Source organism: Ptychodera flava, chromosome 8 (assembly GCF_041260155.1).
Source record: "Ptychodera flava strain L36383 chromosome 8, AS_Pfla_20210202, whole genome shotgun sequence".
Taxonomy (NCBI): Eukaryota; Metazoa; Hemichordata; class Enteropneusta; family Ptychoderidae; genus Ptychodera; species Ptychodera flava.
Window position 1 is genome coordinate 13,566,491 of NC_091935.1, and position 22,810 is coordinate 13,589,300.

General features: G+C 39.2%; 2 protein-coding genes across 2 annotated transcripts in view; one reads left to right on the forward strand and one right to left on the reverse strand.

Moving 5' to 3' along the window:
* Positions 1-10,912, forward strand: part of LOC139138590 (gamma-aminobutyric acid type B receptor subunit 2-like) — a 39,571-nt gene extending 28,659 nt beyond the window's left edge. The window contains exons 8-19 of the mRNA XM_070707026.1: positions 548-691; positions 1,536-1,661; positions 2,221-2,284; positions 2,553-2,636; positions 3,323-3,473; positions 4,406-4,535; positions 5,079-5,186; positions 6,655-6,777; positions 6,897-7,063; positions 7,296-7,455; positions 8,147-8,329; positions 8,776-10,912. Of these exons, the coding sequence (XP_070563127.1) occupies positions 548-691; positions 1,536-1,661; positions 2,221-2,284; positions 2,553-2,636; positions 3,323-3,473; positions 4,406-4,535; positions 5,079-5,186; positions 6,655-6,777; positions 6,897-7,063; positions 7,296-7,455; positions 8,147-8,329; positions 8,776-9,081 (1,746 nt within the window). The 3' untranslated portion in view covers positions 9,082-10,912. The remainder of the gene's footprint in view (positions 1-547; positions 692-1,535; positions 1,662-2,220; positions 2,285-2,552; positions 2,637-3,322; positions 3,474-4,405; positions 4,536-5,078; positions 5,187-6,654; positions 6,778-6,896; positions 7,064-7,295; positions 7,456-8,146; positions 8,330-8,775) is intronic.
* Positions 10,913-12,857: 1,945 nt separating this feature from the next.
* The window catches only part of LOC139139527 (cell division cycle protein 20 homolog B-like), a 43,358-nt gene continuing 33,405 nt past the window's right edge, over positions 12,858-22,810 (reverse strand). The window contains exons 5-8 of the mRNA XM_070708439.1: positions 15,897-16,140; positions 15,476-15,619; positions 14,345-14,516; positions 12,858-13,482 (exon numbers count right to left, since the gene is read on the reverse strand). Of these exons, the coding sequence (XP_070564540.1) occupies positions 13,337-13,482; positions 14,345-14,516; positions 15,476-15,619; positions 15,897-16,140 (706 nt within the window). The 3' untranslated portion in view covers positions 12,858-13,336. The remainder of the gene's footprint in view (positions 13,483-14,344; positions 14,517-15,475; positions 15,620-15,896; positions 16,141-22,810) is intronic.

The following is a 22,810-nucleotide window of genomic DNA, read 5'->3' on the forward strand; positions in this document are numbered from 1 at the left end:
TTTATACTTATGAACGGTTTCTCACTGCTCCATACAGCAATTTAATAGTATTAATCATTCGGCAATGTGTTAGTGAAAAAAACAACATGGCATCGTGCTTTGGTCAATCTTCGTACATATTTATCACCAATGGGGAGTGTTCACACTCATTCACTTAGAAGTGTGTCGTCTGCCCGCGCTATAGTTCCGGTTTTATAGTATGTGACCACCGATTCGTCAGATAATGCGCGCCGCTTAGAGCGTTGGTGACAGCAAACGACCAATGAGCATTCTTTGAACGACAGTATATTTCGCTCTCGCTGTGATCATGTCTTGCAAATTATAGAAACTTATACAGCATCGATATCCCGTTTCGAGAATGGTGTTTCTTATTATTTATATGTATGTTCATATTGTCAATTTTTATGTTTTTAGACTGTCTGGTGGCTTTTTTCGCCTATTATTTATTTATTTATTTATTTACTTATTTATTTATTTATTTATTTATTTATTTATTTATTTATTTATCTGTATGTCTCTCTGTCTCTCTTTAATTGTGATAACACAGGGCATGGACGAGTACTATGAACGTTACCTAAATTGGCCGAGCATAGCCGACTACGGCACAAATGAGTGGGCAACTCCCGCATACGACTCGGTCTGGGTGGTTGCCTTGGCTCTGAATAACAGTAGAGATGAAATAGAGAATCAAGTAAGTGCATTATCTTTATTTTTTTCCATTTTTTCACAAGCATGCTGTAAGCGTTGTTCACGCGTGAAACAATATAGGCCTAAGGGCATGTGTAAAATGTAGAACGATAGACATACGTCATTCCTCTGTCATTTTATTTTGCTTTACATCAACATTTCTTTTACCGTGCGTGGACAGTGTAGCGTTGACGGGAAGACGAACGTTTGACTGAAAAGTATCAGGTTAACTTCGTATTTTCACACTAAATCTGGTGAAACCATCATCGCTTTGCTTAAATCCGAGAAAAATCCCATTCTTGACTGTAAAATTTACAAGAGAAATATAATTTTTTTTGATCGTAACGTTGCTTTTTTGATGTGGTGAATTCGTCTACTGGTAGACGGGTTGGATGAGCTAATTGCTATTGAGCAGAACAATTCAACGTTTAGTTTGTTCACTATATGAGAGAAGGAACTCAGTTCCCCGGAAGAATAAAATAACATACCAAGCAGAAGGAGCCCCCCCCCCCCCCCCGCCGTCCTCCACGGAAAGAGAATTGTCAAAGAGCTGCTTATATGATTGTGTATATAAGAAGCTTACCGTAGACTGATTGGCATTGCTGTCCATTAATTATTCTTCTTTGAACCCTGATGCGTTCAGAAACGGAATATTATACTGTGTGTCCAGTGAAACTAAACGCGCACATTGTTTTTGTACAAAATATTTTCTACAAAATATTTTCTCACGTAAAGTGTCTCCAACAGTGTGACTGTTTTCTTAGCGACCTCTTAGAAGTACAACGTCTATACTTTGTGTAGAATTACATAATGTAATGGTATATTTTTTTTTCTTGTGAAATTTACAGGAAATTCGAGACAGTAACGGCACTTTCATTCGATACAAGAGACTTGAGGATTTCTCGTACGACGACGACGAGATGTTGCGAGTTTTCGAAAATGCAATGCTCAACGTTTCCTTCAGAGGCGTCACCGTAAGTTTCTATTACGTCACTATTCTCACGTGTACAAACATCTTCAGCATCTTCGTTGGTTAGGATAGAATGTGCCTCAGGGACAGATATTTGGACTCTCAAAGTTTTATAATATCTTATTTGGCCTACTATACTTGTTGGGACTCATTTTATAGCTTATATATGGTGTAACTCAAGCTTTCACCAGCTTAGTTTTGTGAAAATCTGGAAGTTCATTTCCCCCATAGATATAACACAGGGATGGCGGCCATTTTGAATTTCAAATCTCGGTAACTATGGAGTTATTTGTTTCTCTAGGACCAAAATTTGCGATGTGACCCCCGATGTTTTTGCTTGATTTTGAAAGAGAATCATGGTTGAAAGTTTGCTTGAGAAACGTTTGATCAATTTTTTTATGTCCTTCATTTTCGGGGCGCAAACTACCTTAAAAAGAAAACAGCATTTAGAACAGACATCGAGCATGATGATACACAACTTATAATGCCGTCATATTTAGTTCAAGTATGCCACAAAATGTTTAAACTTGCAACATCTTAATAAGACATTTCATTGACTTCAGGGTCCACTGCAATTCAATGAAAATCGGGAACGCCAAGGAGCTGTTAAGATTGACCAAACACAAGGTAAGTTAGATTACTCAGTCCTTTGTACACAACTGTTATCAATCCGAGATAAAGTTTACTTATATATCCCCAAAAATCGGATAACCTGATTTCCTCTTTCATATCTGACAGGGTCGCGTGTGATCTCTTCTGTCTAAAGTTTTACTTGTTTGTCTATCCCCTTTTTAATATAATGAAATTTTCGACCCTAATTGATGACAAAATTAGCGATTTTTATCAGTCACTTATCCCCACCACTGAAACCGCTTTGGCGTTAGTTTATTTTTAGCAGGTGGTCGGGTCACGGTTGCTTTATATCTAGATGCGTCTGCTACGCTGCAATTTGATCCAAGACATCCCTTCATATGGAAAGGTGAGTCACTGGTTACGTTATTAAGCATTTCTTGGAACTTCATTGAATCTTCTTCGTTTTCTGTTCCGCCCACACTACAATTGTTTATATTCATCCACCGATTAGTGTTCCTAAGCTGTGATGGAAAATCTAGTTGCTCTTCTTCCTCGTCCTTGTTGTCCTTTTCACCATCGCGGTCATCATTGTCACCATCATCACCATTTCATCATCATCATCACCACCACCACCACCACCACAACCACCACCACCATCATCACCATCATAACAACCACCTCACCATCCCTTCCATCGTATTCGTCACCCTAATCGTGCAAGGTAAACGAGAGATTAAACAACTTGCACAGTCTACAAGAACTGTTTTTCTTTTCTTCCTTGGCGTCGTTCACTATGTGTTTACACGACACTTTTGCGGCTGACTTGCAGCGTGTTTGCAAGGTTATATCTGATTGGTCGATTGTCATTATTCACAGCAACTTAGGGAGTTTATTTTCATTATTCAATTATACACTTTTGTAAAGTATATATTAATTGTTATTTCATTTTTTTTCATTGAATTCCTAACTCCCGTCCATGCGATACAGACATGTTATTAATTGGTGATGCCTTTCTATTCGACGGGCTGTTACGCCAATGAGGGGGTAATTAATGAAATTTCAATTTTTTCTCTCGCACAAATTAACCAACAGGTGGCGCTCCGCCCGTTGATGGTCTGACGTGGCTCATCGAAGATCTGAGAATATCCCCGCCATTGTTCTATGCAGCGTGTTTCTTGTCGTGCGTTGGACTCGTGATGGCGGTATTCTTCCTGATAATAAACATCGTTTTCAGGAAACATGCGTAGGTTTATTTTTCTAGTGACTCGTAGTTTAATACGATATCTATCATACCCGAGAACCTCGAAAGAAGCGACTGCATCTGGAAGAGGCAGAATATTAACTCTCTCTCTGTGATTACTTCCCGGCGGTGGCAGTCCCCGGGTTGGTGGGTACCCATGCTTGTTACCCAAGTTTGAAAAGTACCCCCTTTCCTAGAATATTTCTGAGAAAAACACCCCCTATTTGTGGCAAATCTGGGAGAAATTAGCTGTAAAAACATACCCTTATTTTCGAAATCTAGGAGGTTAGTATGTTGACTTCCAGGGTTGACCCTGGAGGTTGACTTTGTATACATGTACATACATCACAAATGTTTGTCCTCACCTGATTTTAGTCACATTCATACACAATCATCTTCCTAAATTTGATTTAGGGGGATGGACCCTAAGTGATGGGCATGTATACGTCATATGTACATACAAACGTACGGTACTGTTTTTCATTTTCTTTGTGAGTGAGACTAGACCAGATTTAGTGTCCTAGGGAGATTATGAAAGGACTACCCCTAATCTCGGAGGTTACTCTGAAAAAGTACCCCTTTTCTCGATTTCACGGACCTAGAATCTCCGAGATGACTGAAGAAAAACACCCCCTTTTCCGTGAATTTGGTAACGCGCATGGGTACCACCAACCGCGGGACTGCCACCACCGGTGATTACTTTCGGCACAACGTCGTAGTTGTGTGTATAAATCTTGTCTTCATGTTTCGAAGGTAATTCCAGCCTGTGACGTGCGCCGACGTTTCGCTCCAGAACTCTGAACACGCTCGGTAGCATACCACCACCAAAATCATTTGTAAAATAATGAAATGTTAAAGTATAATGCGTAATTTATGGATACGGTTGCTGTTTTCAGTAGTATAGATATCGGCATTGTTCTGTTTTGCCTATTTAGGTATATTCGAATGTCATCGCCAAGGTTGAATAATATGATTATCGTTGGCATTATACTGGCGTATTTGTCTGTCATCATGTTCGGGCTCGAAACCGAAGCGACGGGAGAACTTGCCAACATTTTCTGTTCCGTAAGTATAACTGAGCCTCATCCCCGATCGTTAAGTCACTTAAAATTTCGATGTCTCTTTTTGTCTGATACATGTACATAGGATAATTGATGTTATATTATTATATTGGAAGTTTGAAACAAAATGTAAGAAATCAAGTTTGTCGTTACGGTAGGGAAAATTTGAATGGCCATAAAGTGCCATCTTTATCAGTACTTTAATTTATAAATAGACCAAAACATGACTATTCTTATGATTTGTGAGCCCTCTGTCGAATTTTATTTTTGAAAACACAAATACTATAATTGTAGGTTCAAAGGAAGATAAAAAATAGCAACAAATCTGAGATCAACTATTTAAAACAATGCCGAGAAACAAATATCCAATTTGTGTGGCCATTCAGTTCCGTCGATTAGTGTACGTACATTCCCGTCAACTGGTTTCAACATGATTCATTGAAGCGACAGGTTGAAAATTGCCATGAAATCTTTTTTTTTTCTTTTTTTTTACGCAACCGTTGATGTACTTCTTTATTTATTTCTTTGTTTACCGTTTTTTGTTTAGATCGATGCGTGGTTGTTGATAACATCCTTCACGTTATCCTTCGGTGCAATGTTTGCCAAAACTTGGAGGGTTTACAAAATATTCACAAACAAAATTCATAAACGACAGGTAAGATTGGAGTTTACTACGAACAAAATACTGTTCAAGCGTTGGTGATACTGGTTTCATACAATTTGCCGTGCTATATATAGCTTGCATCTGATATGAATGTGTGTTGAAATTATTGCGTTCGTACACAGCAATGACGCTTTTCCCACTTTCATCAGATACATTCGCAGAAAAGGCAACGTCAAAAAACTACACTTGCCTGAATGAAGAACCGAGCGACAAATGTTGATGGTTCAATGTTGCATCATTTTAAGAAATGTTTTAAGGGCAATAATGTACCTTCAGTTTTTACGGCCGGGGGGGCCGGCAAAATCCAGGGGGGTCATCATAATTTTGGAATCCGCAAAGGGGGGGGTCATCGCTTTTTCACTGGTAGGAAAGGGGGGGTCACCACATTTTCAAAAACATAATACCAACAATAAAGTTCACTTTATGCCATGGCCATGATCGACCCTCTTTACCGGCGGGCCGCCTTCGGCGGCCCACTACAATAAATATACATTATGTATTACCCATGACCCTCTCAATGGGCAGACGCCTTTGGCGGCCCACTCCAATTAGGTTTACTTCATGCAATGGCCATGATTGATTGCGGCGGCCCACTACAATAAATTGACTTTATGTAATAACCCCACGGCAATCTTAGGCAAAATTCCCAATTGAAGCCGCGGCTTGTATTAGAAACATTTTTGAGGGACCCCTGGGATCACGCACTGAATAATGGTAATGGCCGCGCGCCTTCAGCGGCCCTGTCCAGTAAAGTCTACTTTATGCAATAGCCATGATCGACCCTCTTTACCGGCGTGCCACCTTTGGTGGCCCCTAAAATAAAGTTGACTTTACGTAATGGCCCATGACCCTCTTAACCGGAGGGCTGCCTTTGGCGAACCACTCCAATAAAGTTTACTTTATACAATGTCCATGGACATGAGTTGTCTATGGAAATGAAGTTAAAAATTGCCTTACAGTCGTCCTAATTAACAGACGTTTCAATGGATGTGGCTGAGAAGTTTGTGCACTGGCATCGAATAAAGTGCGCCGCGTACCGAAGTTCAAATCCAAACCATGCTGGTAAATTTGACATATGGGTTTTGGTTATTTTTCAGGGGGGGGTCATCAATTTTTTTCGTCTGACAAAGGGGGGGGGTCATCTTTTTTTCACAAAAAATGCAGGGGGGGTCTATATTTTTTTGAACACCGGCGACAAGATTTTGCCGCCCCCCCCTCCAGGCTGTAAAAACTGAACGCTCCCTAATGTACCTTATCACACTCTGAAAATGTCTATTGTGTTCTCTTGGATATTAAGCTTGTACCCAATATATTGATGGCACAAATACAGCGATCTGATTGTGGCTTTATTGCTTAACGTAAATATCAGAATCGTGGTGTACAGGATTGAAAATGTTGAAGTACATGTTTCGCATATAAGTACTAACCTTTAGTGATGGTTATATTACATTTCTTGAAGGCGCTACAAGACACCCATCTCATGGGATTCGTGGGCATTCTGTTGCTGATCGACATCGCCATTTTATCAACCTGGCATGCTGTAGATCCCTGGACAGTGGCCGCCAGGAACCTGACAACAGAGGTAGGTTTTTACCCAAGGGTATACAAATACACACTACACTCCCTGTTCGTCCCATGTTCTCGACATCGCATCAGCGTATCTGTTCTGCAATTTAACGGCGCCCTCTTTATTACATTCAGGTCAATGGCGACATAGCAGTGGTTTATCGCGTCGAGGCCTGCCAGTGCAACTACTCCTATTATTGGCTAGGCGCCATCTACGCCGAGAAAGGATTACTACTCTTATTTGGATCATTTCTGGCCTACGAAACGAGGAATGTGTGCGTGGAAGGTCTGAACGACTCCAAGTAAGTTTATTAAGTTTCTGTCACTGCGCAGGCTCCATAAGTATCCTATACGAATATATAACTTGTGACCCAAAACAAGTTTTAAATTTGATATTTTGATACTGTTTGATCCAATTATTTTAACTAAAAAGGCTGAAAATTAAAGAATGTTTCTGCGAGAATAATGTTATAATCATGTTTTGAATTTACATCTTTATACCTTTAATAACTCAATATATCATTTCACCTACAGACAGATCTGTGTGTCCGTCTACAACATTGTTGTGCTCTGTGTACTCGGTTTAACAGTAAATCTCTCCGTGAAGGACAACCCGACACTGACCTATGGATTCACAGCGATCATCATCGTAATATCAACCTCGTTCACAGTGTGTCTCATATTTGTGCCAAAAGTAAGATACTTTCTTTCAAAATGCTATTCGTTCGAATGAGTTTGTTTTAATAATCTGCTCTAGTATCAGTGAAATGATATCTGTACAATCATTTATATCCTTCTGGTCAAAGTGGATAGAGAGCGTTGTATGTGACGAAGATAATGATGTTATTATTGTTATTATTATTATTATTATTATTGTTGTTGTTGTTGTATTTGTCGTTGATGGTGATGATAATGATGATGATAAGGTGAAAGTTATAGCGAAGGTTATGGCAACGACGACGAAAGATGATGACGATGATGATGACGACACCGACGATAATGATGATGATAATGACGAAAGCAGTCACTGTGGAGACAGACAATAAACAGCAAGGGTCATGTGGAACTTCGTTTACTTTAACACCATTCCAGTTTACTGATTTTTAATACCAAGGTGAAACCAGCGCAACTAGTCTTCGATCACAGCGCCCTCAAGTCTTTACAAATCATCGACATCGTGATCATGATTACCGTACAGTAATCATGAACATGGTCATCTTTAATTTATAATCATCGTGATTATGATGGTTGTGACGATTACGATTAATACCACCACCACCACCATCATCATAATCATCATCATCATCATCATCATCATCATCGTCGTCATCACTACCTCTGCCATGATCATCATCATTTACATCGTTCTCATCTTCCTTTCTCAGATAAAGGCAATCATTGCGGATCCAAAAGCGGAGGAGTTAAAGCGGAAGAGACTCCGCGAAGGCCTCAGCGTTCACAAAAGCCTGGATAACATGAGGAAGCGGGAAGGGTCAGAATTAACGGACTCTGGGGAGATGGGAGCAATGTCAGCACAACTGGTTGCTATGAAACGAAAACTATCAGAGGTGAGTACGAGTACGTTACACAATCAACAAGCGGTGAATTCATCCTGTTTTCGAAAGTTGGAATGGGGGGTCACCCTGTTTTCAAAAGTTGGAATGGGGGTCAGCCACATAATCCGCCCCGCGGCCAAAGAAACTGACCAGTCCCTTACTGACAAGAAAGACAATTGTCGTAACGTATTCAGTGGTTCATGCGTCGAACACACATACACATTGAAAGCGGTGATCGTGAACCCGACAGGCATTTATCACGTGTCTTTTTACGGTCAACGTCTTTTTATAGAGTATGATAACGATTGAGTATCTCCATTATGAGGTGTCAATTGAATGATTGAATTTGTCTTCGTCTAAATGCAGAATTGTATCATTGTTATCGCTTAACAACTATATGCATTCAGCACGTATCCACAACAATGTAACTTTTTCTCTTTTCGCCATAAAAATAATAGAAAGACGATGAAATCAAGCAACTAACTGAAGAAATCAGAAAACGTCGAATGGAGCAAAAAGACTCTGGTATAGGGCTGTGTACCCCGGAAGAATCTGACAATGGTGTTGGTAACGGGGAGAAACGGAAATCATGCGAAATGAGGGACATTGCAGTCCAGGTTGCCGATTGCCATAGCGACCAATCTTCGACGTCGGGTACACCTCTTAAACCAGATTCAGTGACGACGGTTTCAGAAGGCCGCCGGATATTTTATATCAATTTAAACTTCAAGTCGGACGAGGAAGATGGCACAATCTATGTTTAAGTGAAAGACTTCAAGCTTTTCCTATCGGCTTGGCTTGGCTTGAAGCCTTTATCGTTTAAACATTTTAAAAATTGGCGATTTAAACTTTGACAAACAGTCTTTCAACCTGCCAATTTCCCATCGTGCAATTCAAGTTGTGCTGCATTCTTTTAGGAGAAGCGGAAGTATGGAATACATAATTTGTAAGTTTGTCCATATAAGGTAAAGCAGTAACAATCGATTAAGATGACATGATAATTATAGAAGAGCATATATGGAGGCGTCTCTTGAACATGGCAGACATATAAATCAGTTGACAATCATTCCGTCCTGAGTTGGACTGTTTTATCAGTAAACGTTTTCGTGTATTTCGCTATCCAATGCAATATTTTCAAGTTTTTTTATTCATTTTCCGGATGTGAAGAAGTACTGGAAAGGAAGGAAAGATGAGTGTTTCTGCAAACCTAAGCGGTCAAAGGTTGTACCTTGAACTCAGAAGGGAGAGTCAAATCGTACAAGAATTCAAGTGAACGTCTTAAGGTGTCACAAACTGACACGAAAACCAATTAAAGGATTCGACGTCATCTGATCACCATGGTGACCTGTGCAGTATACGCAACTGTTGAAAGATTAAGCCTACATTTGATATCCTTATCCCTTTGGAAAGTAAATGATATGACAGGCAAGCGAAATGTCGACGTTGCTCATTGGCAGTGGTGAAGGCCTGAAGGAAATATGTTTATATTCATTGGTTTTCTTTGCAAGACGAATGTGACAGAGATCGATTTTTTATGTTTCTACATACAGCCATATCAACTTCCTAAGTCGTTGTTTGGCATTGAATGCATAGTCGCTGAAAGTATTGAGAAAATTAATACGTTAGAGAAAATTCAAATCGGCTGACTAAGAGAAGCAAAGACGGCGGATTCAGAGGAATAGATCTTGAATTCTAACTAGACTGGAACACCAGAGGAGCACAATCCGCGATTTTCCATCCGCTGAACATACCATGTAAAGCGGTTAATTATCGCAAGAGAATCAGCCTGTGACGTACTTTGGATGTCGAGTAACATATATTTCTTGCATGAGCGACTTAAAAAAGACGAAACTACGAGTGTGACTGCAGGCAGTATCAAATTTGACATTGCACTGTAAAGGAAATTCACTTACCGATACTTGAAAGATCATGTTCAGTCTGCCCTATGTTTAAATTGCACATTAAAGTAAGCACACACACTTTTTTTGCTTTGCTTAAAAAAGAGAAACAAATCATTTCTTGTCAGTTTTCAGGGATTGATGGCGTAGGTTCTATGAATAGGTGAACTTTTTCCATCGGGCATTGATGGAAAACTGGAGATGCGAATATCACACGTGGAATCAATTTTAATGTTATTTATTTATTCTCGTTTCCATTGAAAATTTGTTGCTCTGACGATAGAACTCGGGTAGTTTTATCGTTCGATACCAAACTGCCATCAGAGATAGAAAAACCGCGAACCAGTCGCTAATAAGGAAGACTTAAGATCTGCCTTGTGGTCGGAGCAAAGGAGGAATCCTAGGACACCGCAAGGGGGCGCTTCCCTCCGAATCATGCACAGACACGTTTGAGCTCTTTTGGCAACAAGTACACTTCACAGGGAAAAAAAAAACTACCTCAATACTTTTCACAAGTGAAAAATTCAATTGTATTTATTGTAACCCACCTTTTACAACCTTGTTATTCTTCAGTCTTTTTAACAGCGGGTTTCCGTACAGATATAACTTTATTAATTTAATTTGACTTTACATATACAAGATAGACGAAGTTTCAACCGAAATAAATGCCACTGTTGAACAGTGCTGTAGAAATTTACATCTCTTGCAATGGTCATTAATCTTGAGAAACTATTACTACATTTTATTTCAATTTCTTTTTCAAATTTAACTCTAGTAAGCTCTCGCATCGGAATTGATTTCACCGTAAACAGAAGCGTCTGCTTCTATGTGCGGATTCGCCACATCAAAGTTGTACGGTTGTCTGATGACATTAACGAGTTTTGTTTTATTTGAACCTTTAGCAACGATCAATTGGTAGACACGGGCGTATCGTAAGTCACTTTAAAGGTAGTATGCGCCTCGAAAGTAAAAGACTTAAAACTTCTGTGCAAACTTTCCTGAATGAAACTTTCAAGTACTCTCTTACCAAAAAACAAATATCGGGTTCACGGTGCAAAGTTTGTAACTAGCGAAACAAATTGCCCAACATAACATTTTGCGATATTTGAAATTCAAAATGGCTGCCATCCTTGTGTTAACTGTATGGGGAAAAATTAAATTTCGGATTTTCGAAAACTTAGACGGTGAAAGATTTCTCCAAGAGCTTAAAAATGAGCCCCCACAAATGGTAGATCAGAAAAGAATTTTAAATTTTGAGAGTTCAAATATGTTACCCAGACGCGTTTTACCTTAACCATTTGATCTAGAGTCGTTTGGGTTAGTGACAATAGGCATAGCTAGAGGCCCAAACCAAAACTGTTCAGCTGGTATGGAAATATTTGTGTGTGTCCACTTATTTTAACTCGTGGCTCAAAAAAAACCCATGAAACTAATCGATCCTTAGATGAACACACCTGATACCAGTACAAATTTTACGTTTTGCCAAAAACATTTCAAGTGTCGATTGAAACAAATATTTAGTTATTGTCACACACAGACAGACACAAAAACACGAAGACTTAGTCGTGACACTGGCCATGGGTGTATAAATGAGACTCGAATATGAAATAATGGATTGTTGAATCTATTTACCAATACCTATAACAGAGTAATGGTGTTTCCATACTTCTGGTAAATGTAAGAGCTTGGACTCTGTGACTGGTGGACATTTCAAAAGACGACTTTAGCAGGTTGACGCTCCGTCAATGTTGTCAAGGTGACCAATCTGGTTTTACTCGACAAATCTATGTAGCTACAGCATACATCATTTTCAGACGTTGAGTAAGTTTGAAAGCTTAAATGAATCGAAACTCTCTTGGACCCTTGACAATTTCGATACAAATTTTTAGCTTTATGAAACAGAAATAGGGTCTAATTTTCTGGAGAGTCATTAGCCCCTAAGTCTTTGCGTCCTGTTTCTATTGTTTATAAGGGATACTCTTCAACTGCTGCTGTATACCTGTGGACTTCAAGAAAGAACCTTCAAATTTATATCGGCATCGTATTCTTACAAATGTAAGATTGGCGAACTCGTAACGAAACAAAATAGTCCAAAAGTATCTATACCTAGCATTGTACCTACATACTCGCAATTTATATAAATATGGAAAAGCTTCGGGGTTTTTTGAACAACTCTCTAGCAATAACTTACTGTGAATTTACCAATTTCTCGCGGGAATATGATTGCCACGTGGAACAAACGGGATCACGAGTCCCATGTTTATTTTACTGTTTGCAATATAAGACCGCCTGATACATGTAGAAAAGCTTGGCAAGAATGAAAGTGACCAAAGTGGTAATCGTTGCCACGTGAAACAGACTATCATCATCAATGGCTCATGAATGTGTAATGGAAAATTATAGTTTACGTATGCAGAGAGTGATAGGGACGTGGATTGGACATGTTAGTAACTTTGCATACATACATTAAATAAATTGTTAATAAATTGTTGGAATTTATAGAAAGGATTTGATTATGACACGCAAGTCACAAAATAAATGTGATTTTTAGTAAAGTATGTACATCTATGTAGATTATCTTCTGTCAATAACTAAACTAATTAAACGTATCTAGTTAGAAGGCAAAGATAAACTCTGTCATCGATTTTAAACGTAAATTTTAGTTTCAAAATAGATCAAGAGAAAAAATGTACAAGAGAAGTTTTGTAACCAAAGACAACGAATGAAAAACATATTGAGAAAAATTTCGCAAACTTGGTCAGATCTGTCAAACACAACACGTCTATCATAGTATTTACAGGAAAGTGGGTTATACAAAATGATCGTTGATGTCATGGGACGAACTTCGGAGACGAAAGAAGCAGTCCAGATGAAAAGGCAAATCCAGACTTGCAACGCATTTAAGCAAACATTGTCTGGACTTCTTGAGAGAGAAATGCTGCCTAGGCTTGTCACAGCTATCTGCCTACTCGGTGCTTCCTACCCGGTTCGACATCAGTTCATTTAAACGTACTTTTTGTTCTTCGCCCGTTTGAAACACTTGCCGCCACAATTTCGTATTTCAGCCAATTGGGGACTGCAGCGTTGGAAAATTTGAGTGGTGAAATCTGCTTCCGAGGATTCACCGTATACTGCTGGTCAAACCCATGCTCAGAGGAGAGGGAGGGCTTCGCATGGCCATGGCTTCTGCAATCGAGCGGGACCGGGACTTCGTTACAACCCTCGGGTATTTCCATATCCGAATTGTTTCATCATCCGTAAACGAATCTATTAGGGAAGATATACGATTTCACATTTTAACGGGCATTTTAACATACAAGAGAACCTCGAGGTTTGTTAAGCTCAAATAGAAACATGCAGTTTCATCAAAGGGCCAGTAATGTTAACTTTTGATGATTTTTTTTCGTTATTTTTATTTTGCATATCAATTGCAACTTTTTATTCTACTTCCAACGCAATGTTGAAACACCCACTATTTAGCCTGTCAACTTACCGTTTATACGTGTAAAATGCATTTTTATTGTTTACATTTGAATTCTAGTCCGGACCAGAAGTCACTTTTCAACAACAACAATGCAGTTTACACACGTACAGGGTGAGTTGACAATCTGAACACTATGTATATAGACATGCCTTGGGGAGCCGAACAAGGAATTATTGTTCACAATCAGAACAAAAATGGTGAAAAAATTATAAAAAGTTAGCATTACTGGCCATTTAAATTCAAGATTGACATTCATTCGCCCAGTTCTCGTCTCAAAAGCCAGGAGAAAGTAAAGAAGACCCATTGTCAAATTTAGTTCCTTCATATTAAGTTACAGTCACCAGATTTTCAACGTTGCTTAGCTGATTACCGCAACATTAAGTTCATCGGGTAAACAGAATCTCGCTCTAATCCAAGTTTTTCTCTGCCGCCCGACATAATATGTGAGTTGAACAAATGATGATTCTTACTCGTCATTTGTCTGAACTTTGAAAGGCGACATAAAAAACAAAGTTTTGCATGATACTATATGCATTTGAGGGATAAAAACAACGGCAAATTTTATAAGACCATCTTTTGTGACGTATTATTTCCATTATTTGATAAAACTCTGTGTTACAAATCGTTCAGTTCGAATATGCTTACATATTAAGCTGTTATCCACGTTGGTGAGAACTTGTCTCACGGATTCTATGTGGCCCGTGTACTGGAAAACCTTTTTCATGGTAGGGTACTTCCAGACTGTAACACATTTCTCTGGTTCCCCGTGGCCCGATAAGAGTTCATTGTTTACTTTGCTCCAAGCGAGGGACTGAACCTGGCGAAGAAGTCGGAAAAGATGGGCTTGTTTTGAAATGTTAAACTATCTTCTTATTGGTCAGCTTCAAGAGACTAAATCGACGTTTTTTCTTGGTTATAAATGTACCATCTCACGATCAATCATGAACTCATTGTCTGTAATTCATGACGTTAAACACAGACCCTACGGTCTATGCGTTGAGTAAAGTTTTGAAAACAGTAGCCATATCGCGATTTGCTATTTGTGACAGCACAGATTTCTTGTTGATGTGAGAACATTACGTCATAGTTTACAGTGTCTGTTTCATGTCTAAAAGATATTAAAGCTATATTTTGTCCTGAAAATTTTGACTGGTATAACCAACTGTTGTAAAACGGTACTTTTCGCAAAAGTAATGCTAATAAGATTACGACAACTTAATGTCAAGTCAACTAAGTTTATTTGTCTTGCTCGCCCTTTAATGGTGAGGACTGAACACAATGAAGGAATCGATCGAAGGAGAAGTATCAGCGATTTTATCAATTTAGCTGCCAGTGGCGGTAGATTCAGTCATTGAATTCAGGAAATTCATTCATCTGTATTTAAATCAATCATCGTCAAAATGTCATCCTGACGTTAATTTAAAACATTAATATCGATTCTGATTGTTTCATTGAAAAGACGTGTAAGAGCAAATTACATCTATAAGTGGCCTACACACGAAGATTTGAGACCTTTATATCGATTTAATGCAATATGTTTACTTCTTCTGTGTTTGAGAATATTACATGAGAAAAGACAGAGTAGGGATCGTGCTATAAAGTTGAAAGTTAAAAGTTACTAACGCTTGCATACAAACTGTTCTAACGATATGTGGATTTTCTCAAGTACGGACTTTCAGAACTGGGTTCTCCGTCACTGTGTTTTTGGGACTTTAGAATATTCACTAAAGAGACAAGCCACGCAAAATCTGATCTGAAAGTTTTCATATTTCTTACCCCAGACTCCACGGTAAAGTCCTTCTTTCTCAGTCCGAGGCTGGCATTCCACATGATAATGGACCCTTTGTCATCCATGGATGAGACACCAGCAGCAAGTAAGTTGGTTTGTATTGGATGCCAGCTGATATCTCGAACACCACGCTGAAACGAGCAAATAGTATATTTACGGTGGAATGCCCCTCAGGGAAAGATATTCGGACTTTAAAATTTTATTATACTTCTGACCTACCACTTGTGGGGGCTCCTTTTGGAGCTCTTGATGTGAGTGGAGATTTAAGAGTTTTATCTTTGTGAAAATATAAAATTCATTTTCCCCCATAGAGTTAAAACAGGGATAGTGGTAGTTTTGAATTTCAAATGTCGGTAAACCCTGGAAAAATCTAGGGTCTATGCATAAATAGATGAAAAGATGGTTTACCACAAAGGGAAAGTTTACTGCAACTTTCTTCTTGGCCACCGCCTCGTTGTTGTTGTTGCAGTCCCAGATAGCGAGATTTCCGTGAATGTCGCCGCAGGCAACGTAACAGAAGTCTGGCGAGTATTTCAAAGTCGTGATCTGCCCAAGAGGAGATGGTCGACCATTTTTGTCACACTGCAACGTCAATGAGTCGCTGTCAGGGTTGCGGGTGTCGAAGATCGTCACATCACCGAGGTTTGAACCCCTGGAAATGGAAACAGCCACGGTGAGACAGCATGTCGGACCTACAACAAAGTCATCGCAAATTTGCGCACTTCAAACTATAGTAAAGTGGAAGGTTGACCATGTTTGGGAACATTTACATGTAAAAACGCCAAGCAGCCTTTGTGGCACAATGTTTTCAGTTGCGTGACTTCCCAAGTCAAACTTAATGATCGTACACGAAAGAGAAAAGAGAAAATCTCTTCAACAAAAGGTGGTTTGCATTTTCCGTAGCTTCCTTTAAGTTCATAGCTATGCTCACTATTTAGTATCAAAGACGATAGATTATAATCAATGTCGCATGTAGCCAGTATCCTACCAAGTTCAGGGGTCATCATCAGGTCATGTCTGTTGAAAGAGTGGGGCATAAAATGTCCAATGTGTTGCATTTTAACAAACTCTTGAACATTTTGAATGCCCCCTTAAAACAGTTACTGGTATGATTTTACAGACTTAACCTGCTATAACATTATTACGATTGTAATTTTTAGGTAAAAGTCTTACACGATATATGTATAATTCTGTTATTCATTCAGGTAGGTGGGTGGGAAATACAAATAATTGCAGACAGTAAATCGTGGAGGGTCTTTTTGTTAACTCAAGTATCAATGCCAATGTGCTAATTAACATACAATACAGATACCAGTCGGTCAATTAAAAGAGACTGAAAAACAACAACTTTACTTTTCATTGAGTACGGACAAAAAATGTTTACTGACATTGACCATGATACTTGTACTCGAATGGACAGCTTTCCACCTTTGCGACGACTTCTTTTCAAACGTTAAGTTTGCCGTCAAGTTACGGATTTTGACCCAAGTATTATATATCACCTGAAAGCTATTTCTATGATTTTTTTGTTTGATTAGACAATAGGTGATGAATTTTATGAAGATTTTAGTGAAAGTGTAAAGAAATTGGGTTAACTGACGTAAAAGGTGGAAAGCTACCTTAAGCTAAAACAAAGTGTGTCACCGATATGGTTAGGTCAATTTAGTCAACTCCAAATTAACTTTTGAATGACACAATAGCTCATACATATTTATCAAATTCTGGCTCCAGCAATTTTGACCAAGTAACGTTTGTAACTACTATTCTTAGCAGTCGGCATTTTATGACAAGAATATCATAAATACTAAAAAGCGCCGGTTGGTGTGCCAAGACAGCAGAATAATTATGTATATCTTAAAACTTTCTCGAGTATTTAGATTTCCATTGCTTATCCAATCAAATACTTTTCATATTTTTTAGCCAATTTATGATTACTTCCTGTAAAGTATTTTACATGTTTAGGTACGCTCTGAAAAAAATTGTCTATTTAATGTGAAGTTTTGATGTGTAAGAGCAGACTTTTGGTTGGTCCCACCTAACGGCTTATCAATAAACTTCATCCACTTCAATCTTACGAAGTCTCTGCGTAGTAGCATCCTTTATTACCTCTCACTGAGCTAATTCCCTGACTGAAGTTGTCGACCGTTAAAAGAAGTGGGCAGCACTTGGTGGAGAAACTGTCCGGCCACTACACACAAACGTCGAAAGTATTTGTATGCCAACCAGAAGTTGGAGAAGATATCAAGCAATGGCCGAAGAACAAGCTTTCCGACGTCTCGAGCGATATTCCTGATGATAATCTGGTGGGCAAGCCCAAGAGATTAAGATCAAGAACTGAAACGAAAAGTGGACTTTCAGTTAGGATCCACTTTAAACGTGCTGGAGAAGTTAAGACAGCTGAATGAAGAGATATAAGAAGAGAGTACAACTAATGGTGTTGGGCCGGGAAAATTTTCTGGTCGCGAAAATGAGAACGCCAATCGGTTGTGGAAACGATACAAGGGCTTCGTCAAGTTTAAGAACTGGAGTCCAATTTGCCAGGTAAGCGTTAGTCTCTATCTTACTGGAGAGGCCGAACGATGGTTCCTATCTTACTGGAGAGGCCGAACGATGGTTCCAGAACCAGCCAATAGAAGGAGAAACGCGGCAAAACATAGAAGTTTACGGAAGGAAATTTATTGAACGTTTTGGGAAGATGGGGCCTTTATATCTCTATCATGTCCATATTGCTGGTATGAAGCCATTCTCATGTTTCCCTCACTTCCAATGCCCGCATCCTTGAACGTGAAAAAAATTCCTCACATTCTCCTCGTTTACCTCCAAAATAAAAGAACAAAAAACCCTATCGACATCTAAAATAAAAGAACAAAAAACCCTATCGACACATATGCTTCTATCGTCTACTCATTCCATGAGACAGCCCAGCAAATCTTAACACAAGTGAAGTCACTGTCCAGAGAGATTCTATTACTGGGAAAATACAAAGACGTCGCTTCTACATCTATTTGATTTTTTTGGCATCATCGCTAACAAACGTTTTGGCGTATCAATTGACAAACAAATCAAAGTCCTCGCAAAACACATCGACACTGTAGCCCAGACTAACCTTATCTTAAACGACCAACTGACGGATGTAGACACGACACTCGCTTCTTTCTCTGAAAATACAGACAAACGTATCCAAAACTTATGGCAGCATTTCAATTTAACTCACAGCACTGTTTCGGTCATCGTCCAAAAATTGGACACTGGTAATTCCTTAACTCAACAACAAGAATTTCCCGATATGAGTTACTGACAAAAATGCTCACAGGACTCACAGAATTGTCATTGCATAATTCGAAGCGGATTCAAAGCCTTTATAATTTAGTATTTAATTATCAGACCCATCTCAATGCTTTTCATGTCTTAATTAGTGGATTTTTACATATCGAATTCGTTAGCCATCAGCGACTCAGAAGTGCTTTAACAAAAATAAATTCTTACTTGAATGAGCATTAACCAAACTTCTTCATTGCTCACAGCGACCTTAGCTATTATTACAAACACAAAAGAGCGATTTTTCACCAAACGAGAAAACACCTTTACATTCAGTTACGAGTTCCTTTGACCATAGACTCTCGAGAAAAACCATCAAACCATCAGACGTCAGCAAGAAACAATCACACGATTTCAACACACGGCAAGGGTCCCTAGAAGCCTTCAGATACATCTGAAGGTATTTCTACCGAGACCTAAGCCAACAAGCGAATTCATCAACAAGTGGCAGGAGTTAGAGAGACACTGTGGCAACCAGTTTGTCACAGTTCTCTCTAATTACTTACCATTACACCTATCCGCACATCAGAAAAGCATCGAAGCATATATCAACAACTTGAAACAAGAGATAGAAGATCTAACACACCAAACGAACAAAACAGACGCAAAACGCCTGCTCAACCGACTAATAGAGACAGCCAAGAAGAGGGCAAGACAACAGACACCAAAACAGAAACATCAAAGACGTCCACAGCGGCGTAGATAAACTCAAATCAACAAAACCAAACCAAATGGCCTTTCTCAAGGCCAACAATCTCTCCAAAAAGAAAACTACCGTAACACTATAGTTAAGCATATACTATAACAAAAACGCACAATGAAACACAAAAATAGAAAATACAACAAAAGCAAAAAAACTAGACACACGAAACAACACAAATCAAATTATCTTTCATATTTCGAAATTGGCCCATGTCATAATCTTCCAAATTTGCGCAAAGAAAATTGGTATTTCACCCTCATACATAGCGTCCTTGGACGCGGTAAATCAAACTGAAATTCCAGTCAATTTAGATTATAATAATACTGGTTCCACCAAACACCAGCACGGTATCGGCAACATGGTCTAACTTGTTTACACATTTAAAAATTCACCCAGTACCTATGTTTCTTCAATCTTACGACGTCTCTGCATGCGTAGTAGCATCCTGTATTACCTCTCACCGAGCTAATTCCCGGATTGAAGTTGTCAACCGTAAAAAGAAGTGGGCAACACATAGTGGAGAAACTGTCCGGGCACTACACAAGCATCGTAGGTATTTATATGCCAACCAGAAGTGGGAAAAAGTATCAAACGATTGCCGAAGAACAAGCTTACGTACTTCTCCAGTCCGAAGTACCGCTACCAGTCGTCGGAGACGAGATACTTTATATTTTCTCCGACCGCAATTTTTGCTGTCATAACGGCAATTACTTTTGTATTTTATTTTTCAAGCTTAGGAAATTGCATATGCAAGTCGGACAATTAACGATTTTACTTAGTCGCATTACGAAAACAAAAGCATCCCCTAAAATATACCTCCTCAAACTTCCATCGCTCCACCACATCTTCCTATTGAAGATGTCACTTCTTCCTGTTTGAATCATTCCACTTATATAAAATGCGTTATTGCTCTCATGATAACAATGACCATACTATGTACGTCCAAACAACTTTTATAAGTTGACAGTCTTTTTGTTTCCAAGAACATTTCTTCAAATTTCAGGTTCTTTTATTTTCTTAGAAATTTCTACTCTGTCTGATTCAGTAACATTGTGCGTGCAGCATAGAGTGAAGCACATGGCTGGAAAGCCAATCTGCTCTATGGAGGTCAAATCTAGTCTATTTCCATCCTTTTTGCACGTGGAATGGCGTGCACTAAAACTAATCATCGACGATGACACTATTTTTACCATTCCACTGCCTTCAAAAATTCAAATACCTCTTGACATATCTTCAACATGTCGAAAAATTTCCAACACAGGATGTACTATTCGTGTGTTTATTGGGAATAAACCCGTTTTTTGTCGAGATTCCACTCTTCAACACTATTGACCCTTCCATTGCGGATGATCTTTTTACTTAAAGCACGACTCTTTCTGTATATTCGCTTTTAAAGACATTTTTATATAAACAATTAACGATGCAGTCTCAATGTATATACTTCTACTAATGTAATTCTGTCTCAAAGCAACACGAGAAGAGGATTTCTATATCACTCTTTTAGTAAAGGCAACACTTAAAAAAAAGAAGCCAGCACCAGTCCAGTGATACAATCCATTCGCGACCACACATGAGATGACTCCATGACATCAACATTCTCTGTATCCTGGACAGCACTTGATGTATAGTTATATTTGTTGCTCCGACATGTATACTTATTGATTCTTTTCTCTCGAGCACTTACTTCTTTCATGGAGTGAGGTCACTCCATTAGTTGAGGAACGCCCGTGTTATGATATCAATCTGACGTTGGATAAGGGTTGTGGGTATTTCAAAATTCAAGCCAAATTCTAACTTCCACATACATAAAATTTCCCATGCTGGTGATAAACGACGATGACGCCATAGCCCACCCCAATTAAGTATTCATAACATGACTGGCGCAAATATATGAAATATATATGAAATTAAGAAAATAAGAATTAAAAGGACTGAGAAAAAGAGAGTTGGGTAGGATCGACGGTTGGAGGAGAATCCTTGACGACCTGAAGACCACGCAGGACCGGACAACCGCTCGGCGCTCCTCTCCTCCACGGTTTAGACATCTTGCTTCCTGCTACCCCTGCACTATTTTGTTAACTAGGCCATTTTAGGCAGTACTTTGTGTACACATTCAATTTGCACCATAAATTCTCAGTGTTCGTGTCGATCTATTAGGATGTCAGCACGATTCTGTGTAGGTACCTCTCAGCTCAGCGAGTTAGCTTCAGCAAACAAGCGAAATTCCCTCATTATATTCCCTCGCTCAACAACCCCCCCCCTCCCCGCGTGACACCTGAATTACATCAAGAACAAATTCCTGACGATCACCTGGCAGGGCCATCTCAGGAGAATCAAGACCAGGAGTGGAAAAGGAAAGTGGACCTACAGTTAGAGTCAACTTTGAGTGTATTGGAGAGGTTAACGCAACTTAACGAAGAAGTCAAGGACGAAAGCACAACAAATGGTATCGGCCGGGATAATTTTCCGGCCGTGAAAATGAGAACGCTAATCGGTGGTGGAGGCGGTATAAGGACTTCGCCGAGTTCAAGAAATGGAGTCCGGATCGCCAGGTAAGAGGCGTAAGTCTTTATCTGATGGGGAGGCAGAGCGATGGTTCCAGAACCAGCCAAGCGAGGGGGACACGCGGCAAGACATAAAAGTCTTCGAAAAAAAAGTTTATCGAATGTTTCGGGAAGACGGGGCCCCTGTGGCTCCATGATCAGATGCTGCATAAAGATCGACAATAAATGGAGCAGACTGTCGAACAATGCGATATCGTTAAAAGAACTGGGAGAGAATGCCAACAAGAGTAAGAAAGAACTGTTGCCATTCTTCATTAATGGGCTCTTGCCACAGATTAAAACATTTATAGTAAGTAGGTCACCGCAGGACTGTACATCTGCGTATCATCACACGAAGACTGCAGAAGTTATGTTGAAAATCTCGCCGGAAGACAAAGATGCCATGGAAGCAAACAATCGAGCCTTAAGGGACAACATTGCAACCTTAACCCTTTTCCTGTCAGACAGTATCACTTCCCCATCAGCCAAGTCAGTAAAAAGCGGTATCGAGCCAAAAAACAACGTATTTTCACCCACTTGGCTTGGTCTGTTATAGCATCTTTAGTCTAAAAAATCAAGTTTACAGTATCTATGTTTTCAACAGCCTTCAAATGTACAGTATTATATTAAAATACACCATATGGAATATGTCGTGTTTCATTAATTTTAACCATCTTGACCTGATGGTGAAATATGGACTTGGCAGGTGTTAAGACTGTAATTTTTAAAGTAAAAGTATTACAGGGAATATGTACAAT